Source organism: Bufo bufo, chromosome 5, assembly GCF_905171765.1.
Source record: "Bufo bufo chromosome 5, aBufBuf1.1, whole genome shotgun sequence".
Lineage (NCBI taxonomy): Eukaryota > Metazoa > Chordata > Amphibia > Anura > Bufonidae > Bufo > Bufo bufo.
In genome coordinates this window covers 259,620,396-259,632,405 of record NC_053393.1, presented here as the reverse complement: position 1 = coordinate 259,632,405, position 12,010 = coordinate 259,620,396, and the positions used below count along the sequence as shown (strand labels likewise).

The 12,010-nt window shown below is 46.0% G+C and overlaps 2 protein-coding genes across 12 annotated transcripts in view; one reads left to right on the top strand and one right to left on the bottom strand.

The window, feature by feature from the left end:
* Nucleotides 1-1,337, bottom strand: part of BRD9 (bromodomain containing 9) — an 88,041-nt gene extending 86,704 nt beyond the window's left edge. For 4 of the 8 annotated variants that reach the window (XM_040434131.1, XM_040434134.1, XM_040434133.1 and 1 more), the window contains exon 1: nt 1,119-1,336. In XM_040434131.1, the coding sequence (XP_040290065.1) occupies nt 1,119-1,203 (85 nt within the window). In that variant the 5' untranslated portion in view covers nt 1,204-1,336. Of the gene's footprint in view, nt 1-1,118 lie in introns of all 8 variants that reach the window. The other 4 variants (XM_040434132.1, XM_040434138.1, XM_040434135.1 and 1 more) reach the window with 2 other exon arrangements.
* Nucleotides 1,314-12,010, top strand: part of TRIP13 (thyroid hormone receptor interactor 13) — a 211,376-nt gene continuing 200,679 nt past the window's right edge. The window contains exons 1-2 of one of the 4 annotated variants that reach the window (XM_040434140.1): nt 1,314-1,409; nt 10,186-10,293. In XM_040434140.1, the coding sequence (XP_040290074.1) occupies nt 1,348-1,409; nt 10,186-10,293 (170 nt within the window). In that variant the 5' untranslated portion in view covers nt 1,314-1,347. The other 3 variants (XM_040434142.1, XM_040434139.1, XM_040434143.1) reach the window with 3 other exon arrangements.

Genomic DNA, 12,010 nt, shown 5'->3' with positions numbered 1-12,010 from the left:
GGCTCACAGACAGCCACAGCGGCCCATGCCTCAATACATTTGGCGTACCTTATAGTATTTTCAGGGGCATATGTACTCACAAGTATTACTCCCGGCTGAAAAGTAGGAGGCGGATTTCAAGAGAAATAATGTGTTGGCTGGAGGGTTTTTTCCCCCTCCATTTAAAAATTTGGCATGTGTATTCTGACTGCAAAAAGATGCAAAATTTTCATTAAATAACACAAAGGCCTCTTTAGAAAGTGTTTTAGGCTAGGGCTACACAACAATATGTCACATGACACCAAACCCCGCAACACAAAAATATGTGCGTCTTGTCTGCAACCTGCTGTCGCACCACGTGATTTGCAGGTGCATTGTGTACAACTTATACTGAAGTCAATGGAGTGAATGTCTGGATATACTGCAACTGTCGCTTGGCATGTATCGTACTGCGACACCATTGCCATCCATTATATACCAATGTTACGTTATGTCATCTGGCTGGTACTGTAATCCACTGCGGCGGTGGAAAATAAGCAGCACATACATTTGGTGTGGACAAGCCCTATGGGTACGTTCTGCAGATTGTGCTGCTGGAGTGGCAGTGGAGATCCACAGCATACACTGACAGGCTGCAGACTATCAACATCACAGACCAAGCTATGCGTCAGATTTTAGAAAATGTCATCTACTTTGCTGGTACTGTACAATGCTGCGGATTCGTCTCACGTGTGAACCCATCCCTGCAATGTAATTTAGCATCCCCACGGTTCACACTGACTTCTCTGATGCTTTCTCACAAAACGGCATGCGATTACAATACAATATTACGCAGACTATTGACTCTTGATTACTGCACATGCATTTAGTCTCCAGCCTAGTATAAATAATGGAGATTTATCAAAACTGGTGCTTAGTTGCCCAAAGCAGCCAATCAGATTGATCTATTAACTCTCCAAAGGATCTCTGAAAATGAAAGGATCAACCTGATTGGTTGCGATGGGCAAAATGCACGTTTTGATCCTTCTCCCCATTGTCTTCTGGGTGAAAAGCCCATCATTAAAATCCTGAAAAAAAGAGACAAACGTTACCAAACGGAACAGATAGCGCTTAACTACTGCTCTCTGCAGGACACTCACACTGAGACTGGTCTGGAGGAGAGCCCAGGTCCCCGGCGTCGTACGACCGCCACTCAGACCTGTGCTTCTTGTGCTTCTTCCCCATAGTTAACCCACACGGGTGTAAACAGCTTCACCATAAAAATACACAACACATCTACAGTCCGGATGAGGAAATAGAGCGCAGGTCCTCCCACAAAAGAGCCAGGGCTGACACTGAGAAAGGGCGCTGACAAAATGGCGGCGGACTATGGTCTTCTCCTCAGGTTCTTCTGACGACAGGAGTAGACCAGCTTCCGGTCCCAGACGAAGGTAAGCGCGGGCTGGATCTGGTGGAGCTGTGTGCTGCTGCCGCTGTACTTCTGGTCCTACATGCTGCTATAGCAGGATGACTATGCTTTGTCGGAGGACTTTTTAGTGTGCTAAAGTGACATGGCGGTAAACGTCATGGCAAGCTGAAGGAACGCATGTCTAACGTGCAGTTCACACAGCAGCTATGGCGGGATGCGCTTAGGTCTCCCTGGGTACAAAGTATTAGTCTGAAGGAGATAACCAGCCAAAGCAGGTCTGACAAGTACTCTGTGTGACCCTCAGGAGCACACATACTAGAAGGGGTTATCCTGTAAAGTCTTTATCACCTGCCCACAGGACATAGCCTCTGTCACCCCCTAGAAGACAATGAGGCGGTGCACTAGAAGGGGTTATCCTATGAAGTCTATCACCTGCCCACAGGACATAGCCTCTGTCAGCCCCTAGAAGACAATGAGGCGGTGCACTAGAAGGGGTTATCCTGTGTAAAGTCTTTATCACCTGCCCACAGGACATAGCCTCTGTCACCCCCTAGAAGACAATGAGGCGGTGCACTAGAAGGGGTTATCCTATGAAGTCTATCACCTGCCCACAGGACATAGCCTCTGTCACCCCCTAGAAGACAATGAGGCGGTGCACTAGAAGGGGTTATCCTGTGTAAAGTCTTTATCACCTGCCCAGTGCCCACAGGACATAGCCTCTGTCAGCCCCTAGAAGACAATGGGGCGGTGCACTAGAAGGGGTTATCCTATGAAGTCTTTATCACCTGCCCACAGGACATAGCCTCTGTCAGCCCCTAGAAGACAATGAGGCGGTGCACTAGAAGGGGTTATCCTGTGTAAAGTCTTTATCACCTGCCCAGTGCCCACAGGACATAGCCTCTGTCAGCCCCTAGAAGACAATGGGGCGGTGCACTAGAAGGGGTTATCCTATGTAAAGTCTTTATCACCTGCCCACAGGACATAGCCTCTGTCAGCCCCTAGAAGACAATGAGGCGGTGCTCTAGAAGGGGTTATCCTATGTAAAGTCTTTATCACCTGCCCACAGGACATAGCCTCTGTCAGCCCCTAGAAGACAATGGGGCGGTGCACTAGAAGGGGTTATCCTATGAAGTCTTTATCACCTGCCCACAGGACATAGCCTCTGTCAGCCCCTAGAAGACAATGGGGCGGTGCACTAGAGGGGTTATCCTATGTAAAGTCTTTATCACCTGCCCACAGGACATAGCCTCTGTCAGCCCCTAGAAGCCAATGGGGCGGTGCACTAGAAGGGGTTATCCTATGTAAAGTCTTTATCACCTGCCCACAGGACATAGCCTCTGACAGCCCCTAGAAGACAATGAGGCGGTGCACTAGAGGGGTTATCCTATGTAAAGTCTTTATCACCTGCCCACAGGACATAGCCTCTGTCAGCCCCTAGAAGACAATGGGGCGGTGCACTAAAGGGGTTATCCTATGTAAAGTCTTTATCACCTGCCCACAGGACATAGCCTCTGTCAGCCCCTAGAAGACAATGGGGCGGTGCACTAGAAGGGGTTATCCTATGAAGTCTATCACCTGCCCACAGGACATAGCCTCTGTCACCCCCTAGAAGACAATGAGGCGGTGCACTAGAGGGGTTATCCTATGTAAAGTCTTTATCACCTGCCCAGTGCCCACAGGACATAGCCTCTGTCAGCCCCTAGAAGACAATGGGGCGGTGCACTAGAAGCAGTGTTTCCCAACCAGTGTGCCTCCAGCTTTTGCAAAACTACAACTCCCAGCATGCCCGCACAGCCAAAGGCTGTCCGGGCATGCTGGGAGTTGTAGTTTTGCAACAGCTCGAGGCACACTGGTTGGGAAACACTGCACTAGAGGACACTTGGGGACTGTCTCTGGGGGTTTCAGCTGATGGCCGATAGGATAGTTATATAAAGCATATCCACATACTATGCCATAAACGTGTGATGAGTGCTGGTCCTTACACCCATCTCCAGAGCTGGGATCCCCTCCATGTGAACCACTGGCCTTATTGTCCATAGAAACTAATTGCAGCTTTCATTTAAATGGAATAAAAGTCGCGTGCGAACTGCGACACAAAATCCTTGAGGTCTGGATTTTCTGCCACTGCCGCATGTTGCACTGTGATACCATTGATGATCATTAGATCCAATGTCGCTGAGTAGTTCAAGCCTACCTGAGGCCTGTTTCACGCTTGCCTGCCTGAGGCCTGTTTCACGCTTGCCTGCCTGAGGCCTGTTTCACGCTTGCCTGCCTGAGGCCTGTTTCACGCTTGCCTGCCTGAGGCCTGTTTCACGCGTGCCTGCCTGAGGCCTGTTTCACGCTTGCCTGCCTGCCTGAGGCCTGTTTCACACTTCTGTTGTGGCATTCCGGCTTTGAGATCCAGCCAAAACGGATCCCGCCAAAATAAATGCATCTGGATGTATTGAATGGCACGGACCTGTTTAATTCCGGATCTCAAAAGCGGAATGCCACAACGCAAGTATGAAACAGGCCTAACGCTGCAGACTGACTAAGGCTACTTTCACAGTAGCGTTTTTACTGGATCCGGCAGGGTTCAGCAAAAACGCTTCCATTACTGATAATACAACCATCTGCATCCATTATGAATGGATCCGGTTGTATTATCTTTTAACATTACCAAGACAGATCCATCATGAACTCCATTGAAAGACAATGGGGGACGGATCAGTTTTCTATTGTGTCAGAGAAAACGGATCCGTTCCCATTGACTTGCATTGTGGGTCATGACAGATTGGATGGAAAGAAAACTGCAGTTTGCTCTCCAGTATGAGAATGGAATGCATTTTGGAGCACTGTGTTCTGTTCAGTTATGTTTTGTCCCCATTGGCAATGAATGGGGACAAAACTGAAGCGTTTTTCTCCGGTATTGAGATCCTATGACTGATCTTAATACCGGAAAATATTAACGCTAGTGTGAAAGTAGCCTATGTCTACTTTCACACTAGCGGCAAACTCCAGCAGGCACCCATTATAGTCAATGGGACCGGAGCGGTAGTCCGGGGGAACGCGTGCACTAGCGGCAGCACGGATCCGAAAGGCTGTTCACCTGCCTGAAAAGACTGCCGGAGTTACTTGCCGCTAGTGTGAAAGTAGCCTAAACAGTGCAGTCCTAGTTGTATTGGAGGCCGCTGTGGCTTTGGTGCTCCGTCTCATCCAGTCACAGATGCCCCTCCCCCAGAGTAATTCAGTTCTTTGGCTCCCGTGGAAAACCTGAGGAGCCTCTGCTTGTAATGCTGCCCCCTGCTGGCTGTGCTTGGTATTCATCTATAACGTGCACATCCTAGTAAACCCAACTATAAGGCCCCTTTCACACGAACCAGTTTTCTGCGCGGGTGCAATGCGTGACGTGAAGGCATAGCACCCGCACTGAATCCTGACCCATTCATTTCAATGGGTCTGTGTACATGAGCGTTGTTTTTCACGCATCAGTTCTGCGTTGCGTCAAAATCGCAGCTTGTTCTATATTCTACGTTTTTCACGCAGCCCTGGGCCCATAGAAGTGAATGGGGCTGCGTGAAAAACGCATTGCATCCGCAAGCAAGTGCGGGTGCGATGCATTTTTCACTGATGGTTGCTAAGAGATGTTGTGTGTAAACCTTCAGTTGTTTATCACGCGCGTGAAAAACGCATCAAAGTGCATTGCACCTGCGCGGAAAAAACTGAACAACTAAACGCAATCGCAGACAAAACTGACTTAACTTGCTTGCAAAATAGTGCGAGTTTCATTGAACGCATCCGGAGCCAGTCCGTCACGCTCGTGTGAAAGGGGCCTTAAGCAGAGGACTAAAGTTTTCAGTGGGTTAACAAGTTAAAAACCCACTAGGCGGCCAAAGATCCTCCCAATCTGGTGTTATTGCAGCCAACGTCCAGAAATACCCAGTCTGCATTTACGTTTTCCATTGCCAATTATTGATTAGTAAATTGTGACCGGCAGCACCAGTATAAACCTTATAACTGCTGTAGTGTACACCTACGTGGTGCCATGGCTAAGACCACTGCACTCTGACATTCATATGTGACGGTTCTGTCTGCTTAGCTGAATGTGGGGACGTGAGACACAAGATGACTTAAAACCTTCTTCCATCTCTCAGAAGTGACGGCCATAAATTAAAGCACAAAGCTCGGCTGGCAGACCAGGGCTCAGTGGTGCATTTATTATAGTAGCCTATTTGTCAGCTTTGTCTGTTTTAATTTATTCTTGAATCCGGACCGCCCCTAGAGCTCTGGTTTGGGCTTATGCACATGATTGTGGGCCGTGCATTGGGGACTGCATGTTGCTGTCCCCAATGCATGGGCACTCCGTGTGGCCTAGAGGCAGACCCAACTTGAATGGGTCTGTGATCCATCTGCACCGCAAAAAAAATAGAGCATGTTCTCCAAAGTGCTTCCGTGGCCTTCCGCTCTGGATGTTCCAGATTCACTTGAATGGGTCCGCATCCGTGATGCAGTGCGTACATGGCAGTGCCTGTATAATGCAGACCCGCTGTTTGTGGGCCACAATACAGGCACGGCTGGCAAACGATCGTGTGCATGAAACCTTTCTCTGTGTTTCCACACCAGAGCCACATGTGGTACTTGTGGGTTTTGATGCAGTTTTCCCCGATTCACAGCCTCTGCATTGCAAGCCCGCAGAAACCAGTGACATGCTGCGTGTTTCCACATGGCTGGTCCATTTACTCATTTGTTTAATCTCATACTTTGCTGGTCTTGTACTATGCGGCGGGTTTTCCACATGAACAGCTATGCAGAAAAACCACTATTTGCACGTACTCTTACGCCTCCTGCACACATCGCGGATCAGGATTCCTGTGCGGAAAACCGCAGCGTAGTACAAAACAGCAAAGAGTATGAGATTACACCAATCTCATGTACACATTGAAGATTTTTTTTGTCTGAGCGGAAATTGACCGGCCGTGTGGATTTAATAATCCGCAGCTTGTCAGTTATGTTTGCGGTTGAGATCTGAGATGAGATCTGCGCCAACACAGCATCTAAACCACACCAAAATTGGTATTATGTACTGGTTTGGGTGTGGAAAGGCACGGACATTGACCTGCACCTTTAGGCTCTCTGCATTCGTTGTGGCACAATCTTTCTGTGCGTAGCTCCGAAGTGTAATACAGAAACACCAAAGTGAATGAGCGCCATACAGATTTGGTGCGGAAACCTAGAAAAATCCGCACCCGTGTAGGTACCCTTAAAGGGCTTCTGTCACCCCCAAAACACATTTTTAATTTTTGGGCTTGTTAAAATCCTTATTGAACGACTATTCCCTATATAGGGCTCTTACCTTGGTCTGTGGCTTTGTTTAATTAAAAATCGATCTTTTAACCACCTCAGCTCCCCTAGCTTAAACCCCCTTAATGACCAGACCACTTTTTACAATTCTGCACTACACTACTTTCACAGTTTATTGCTCGGTCATACAACTTACCACCCAAATGAATTTTACCTCCCTCTCTTCTCACTAATAGAGCTTTCATTTGGTGGTATTTAATTGCTGCTGACATTTTAACTTTTTTTTATATTAATCGAAATTGACCGAAATTTTTGCAAAAAAATGACATTTTTCACTTTCTGTTGTAAAATTTTTCAAATAAAGCTACATTTCTATATAAATTTTTCTCTAAATTTATTGTTCTACATGTCTTTGATAAAAAAAATGCAATAAGTGTATATTTATTGGTTTGGGTAAAAGTTATAGCGTTTACAAACTATGGTGCAAAAAAATTAATTTACGCACTTTGGGCCAGATTTATCAATAGCTCAAGTCAGAATAATGGAGTGAAAAAGCCGCAAAAAAATGCGCAAACGCCAAAACTTTTTTCTTCTCTGCACTATGCTCGCCAGTTTTCTGAAAGTGGGCGTGTTTTCTCATGCAAATGAATCTCTAGAGAGATTTACTATTGAGACTTTTTAAAAAGTCGCAAAAAAATGCGCAATTTCACTCCAGTGAGGACCATGCTTATCTTAAGAGACTTTTTAAAAGAACATGCGACTTTTTCGCAAGGATGTGCAACTTTTGTAAAGCTGCTTACTGACGGATAAACTGCTACCGTCGAACCACATTTATTACAGTCTTAAAGGGCCGATCATAAATCTGACTTGGCTAAAACTGACTTTAGCCATATGTGAAAGTGGAGTGAGCTGTCAGAGTAATGATAAATCTGGCCCTTTGACTTTCTGAGCACCTGTCATGTTTCCTGAGGTTGTACAATGCCCAGACAGTAGAAACACCCCACAAATGACCCCATTTCGGAAAGAAGACACCCTAAGGTATTCGCTGATGGGCATAGTGAGTTCATGGAAGTTTTTATTTTTTGTCACAAGTTAGCAGAAAATGTTTTTTTTTTTTTTCTTACAAAGTCTCATATTCCACTAACTTGTGACAAAAAATAAAATTTTACATGAACTCGCCATGCCCCTCACGAAATACCTTGGGGTGTCTTCTTTCCAAAAGGGGGTCACTTGTGGGGTATTTATACTGCCCTGGTATTTTAGGGGCCCTAAAGCGTGAGAAGTAGTTTGGAATCCAAATGCGTAAAAAATGCCCTGTGAAATCCTAAAAGTACTCATTGGAATTTGGGCCCCTTTGCGCACCTAGGCTGCAAAAAAGTGTCACACATGTGGTATCGCCGTACTCAGAAGAAGTAGGGCAATGTGTTTTGGGGTGTATTTTTACATATACCCATGCTGGGTGAGAGAAATATCTCTGTAATTTTTTTTATACAAAGTTGTCAATTTACAAAGATATTTCTCTCACCTAGCATGGGTATATGTAAAATACACCACAAAACACATTGCCCTACTTCTCCTGAGTACGGAGATACCACATGTGTGACACTTTTTTGCAGCCAAGATGCGCAAAGTTGCCCAAATTCCAATGAGTATCTTTTAGGAGGGCATTTTTAGGCATTAAGTGACAGGGTGGGGGGGGGTATAGTGTAGTGTGGTGCTTGGTGGGGGACCACCAGAGGACCAGGTAGCAGGTATATTAGACGCTGTTATCAAAACAGCGTCTAGTATACCTTTCTGGGGTTAAAAAAATTGCATCTACAGCCTGCCAGCGAATGATCGCCGCTGGCAGGCTGTAGTTCAACTTGTTTACCTTGCGATCCTGTGAACGCGCGCTCCTGTGTGCGCGCGTTCAAAGGAAATCTCGCGTCTCGCGAGATGACGCGCCGATGCGTCAAGGAGGAATATTTGCATATTTTAACCAGCTCCCGACCGCCTAACGCAGGGATGCGGGCGGCCGGGTTATTCCTCAGAGAGACGCGAGATTTCCTATGAACACGCGCACACAGGATCGCGAGGTAAGCAAGTTGATCTACAGCCTGCCAGCGGCGATCATTCGCTGGCAGGCTGTAGATACGTTTTTTTTTTTTTTAACCCCAGAAAGGTATATCAGACGCTGTTTTGTTTACAGGGTCTAATATACCTGCTACCTGGTCCTCTGGTGGTCCCTTTTGCTTGGATCGACCACCAGAGGCCACAGGCAGCTCTGTAAGTAGCACCAAGCACCACACTACACTCCCCCCCCCCCCCCCCCCCCACCCTGTCACTTATTAACCCCTGATCACCCCCCTTTCATTGATCACCCCCCTGTAAGGCTCCATTCAGACGTCCGTATGTGTTTTGCGGATCTGCAAAAATAACGGATCCACAAAATACTTACGGTCGTGTGCATGTGCCCTTAGTTGCAGAAAATCAGTTCCATCCATTTGACTAGGGTGACAAGCACCTGGATTTCTGCAAGACCTGTTCAGGGCGAATGGAACTGAAAGGACCCTTTATAGAGATGCTGAGCAGACTGATGTGTAGTTCTGTGGAAAACGTCTCAGAAAAGCTTTATACATTTTAAATGTCTGCTCTTTGTGAGTTCAGTTGTACACGGGGCGGATGACTGACTGCTTTCTCTATGTATATGCTTAGTCAGGGAATGCTATAAATCACTGTTAACGATAACTGCTCCATCTTGAGCTCAAAAAGTGTCAGTGCGTCTTAGGCTATTTTCACACTAGCGTTCGGGGCTCCGCTTGTGAGCTCCGTTTGAAGGGGCTCACAAGCGGCCCCGAACGCATCCGTACTGCCCCAATGCATTCTGAGTGGACGCGGATCATCCTCCGTTTCGCACAGCAGGCGGACACCCGAACGCTGCTTGCAGCGTTCGGGTCTCCGCCTGGCCGCGCGGAGGTAAACGGATCCGTCCAGACTTACAATGTAAGCCAATGGGGACGGATCCGTTTGAATTTGACACTATATGGCTCAATTTTCAAACGGATCCGTCCCCCATTGACTTTCAATGTAAAGTCTGGACGGATCCGTCTGAACTACTTTCACACTTAGAATTTTTTCTACAATATAATGCAGACGGATCCGTTCTGAACGGATCCAAAGTCTGCATTATATGAGCGGATCCGTCTGGGCAGACCCCAGACGGATCCGCTCTGAACGCTAGTGTGAAAGTAGCCTTATAAAGTGAATACTAATGAGCGCTCCCATTATGGAAGCAGTCATTTGAATGGTAGGACGGGGGACCGGTCAGTGTTTTTTTTTTTTTTTTTTTTCCCCCCCTTCTTTAAAACTGAGGTGTGTCTTATAGTGTGATAAACTATATATCAATCTGCTCAGCTCCTCCTGCTCTATAACATGCTGCCTGCAGATTGCACTACATTTGATAGTTACAGGTTCTGTTTAAAATATAATTTCTTTTTCCAAAATTTGCATTTATTTTAATTTTTTGCTCATTTAATCAGACTCTACCAAAGGAGGATGGATGAAGCTGCGGGAGATCTAAAACAAGCCCTTCCAAATGTAGTTGATTCTCTTCAAGTACATGTAGAAGTACATCAAAAATCAAACAGGTTTGTACTGTTAGGGGTATGTATTGGCTCACAAATAGTGATGAGCGGAGTCAGAATACCGAACCCAGTTACTTTTATTCTACAGGTCAGTACGAATCCAGCGATACCTTATATGTATAGTTTTTCTTGCGTTTTGATAGTGATAAAAAAAATAGAAAGTGGGAAAAAATGCTTTTTTACCATTCTGGGGTGTCTATGACTTTTTGATCACTTTTTATGTAATTTTGTAGAAAATGAAGCGACTAAAAACTAGCAAATCCATTTGGACACTTTTCCGTTTTGCTGTTTTTCCCGTATGGGGAATATATTTTTATACTATGGGCGTTTTCGCACATCGTTTTTTTTTTTTTTGCGCCAATGTCCGAGTTTGCATATCTGAACACTGTAATGTTTGGTACAAGCCCGAACAGTGCGGTCCGGGTTTGCTCATCCGTAATCACAAGTTCAGCTTTTATTGACTGTAAATGTTCTGATCATCAGGTTGGTCAATCTAGTAGATCACTGGTGGAGTATGGGAAAATCACAATATTTGAGAGTGGTTTGCCTTTTGTTTTAAAGGGAACCTATCTGCACAGTTTGCTGTATTTAAAGGGATTGGCCAGTTTCCAATGTTTCCCATCCTCAGTATAGGTCATTAATGGTTATGATTAAGAACTTCCAAGTTTGAAACGGAGGGTGGTGAAGATTGAAGCATGTACTGTTATGCTGATCTACAATAAAGACGACCAATACTGACTGATGCTGGAGAATATTCCTTTATTTTTCTGATAGGTCATTAATATCAGATTGGCAGGGTGCCAACTCCTGGCACCCCTGCCGATCAGCTGTTTAAAGAGAATGCAGTGCTACTGCGAGTGCTGTGTTCTCCCCACTGTTTACCTGCTCGCGGTTGACATCACTGTGGTGAGCGGTGTAACTACAGCTCCTCCGTCCTATTCACTTCAATAGGAAGGAGCTTTTAGTCTCTCTTCTGCTGCTTCCTATTGGAGTGAATGGGGGCGGCGGAGTTGCAGTGTCGTCAGTGAGCAGGTAACAGAGCAGAGAAGGCAGCACTCCTACGAGCACTGCCTTCTCTTCAAACAACTGATTGGTGGGGGTGTCGGGAGTTGGACCCTCGCCCATCTAATAATAAAGGTGTTGTCTCACTTCAGCAACCCAGCAGCGGTCGCCCTGCTTACACACTATAAGAAAAGGCGACTGTCTGTGTGATCCCAGCCAACAGAGAGGCTGGTGCTTTTTCCTATATTCTGCAAGCACAACCACCACTGCTGGATTGCATATAGGCTGTAACCATGGAATCGAGCAGTGTATAATGTGAAGCAATATGGATAATAATAATAATACATTAGTAAGTGGCATGTATTAACTTTTACTTGATAAATGCCATTTGCTGAAGTGAGACAACCGCTTTAATGACCTATCCTGAGGATAGGTCATAAATATAGGAAACCGGCCAACCCTTTTAAAGGGCTTGTTCGCTTTTTACTATTGATGACCTATCCTCATGATAGGTAATTAATATCAGATTGGTTAGGGTCCAACGCCAATCAGCTGTTTGAAGAGAAAGCAGCACTACTTTGTCGGCTCTGTTTATCTGCTCTCTGCAGTAATTGCAGTGAATGCTACAGAGCGGTCTAGTAGAAGTGAATGGGGACATCATACTTCTAATTATACATGCTCGCCTCTACAATTGCTGCAGCGAGCAGGTAAATGGAGC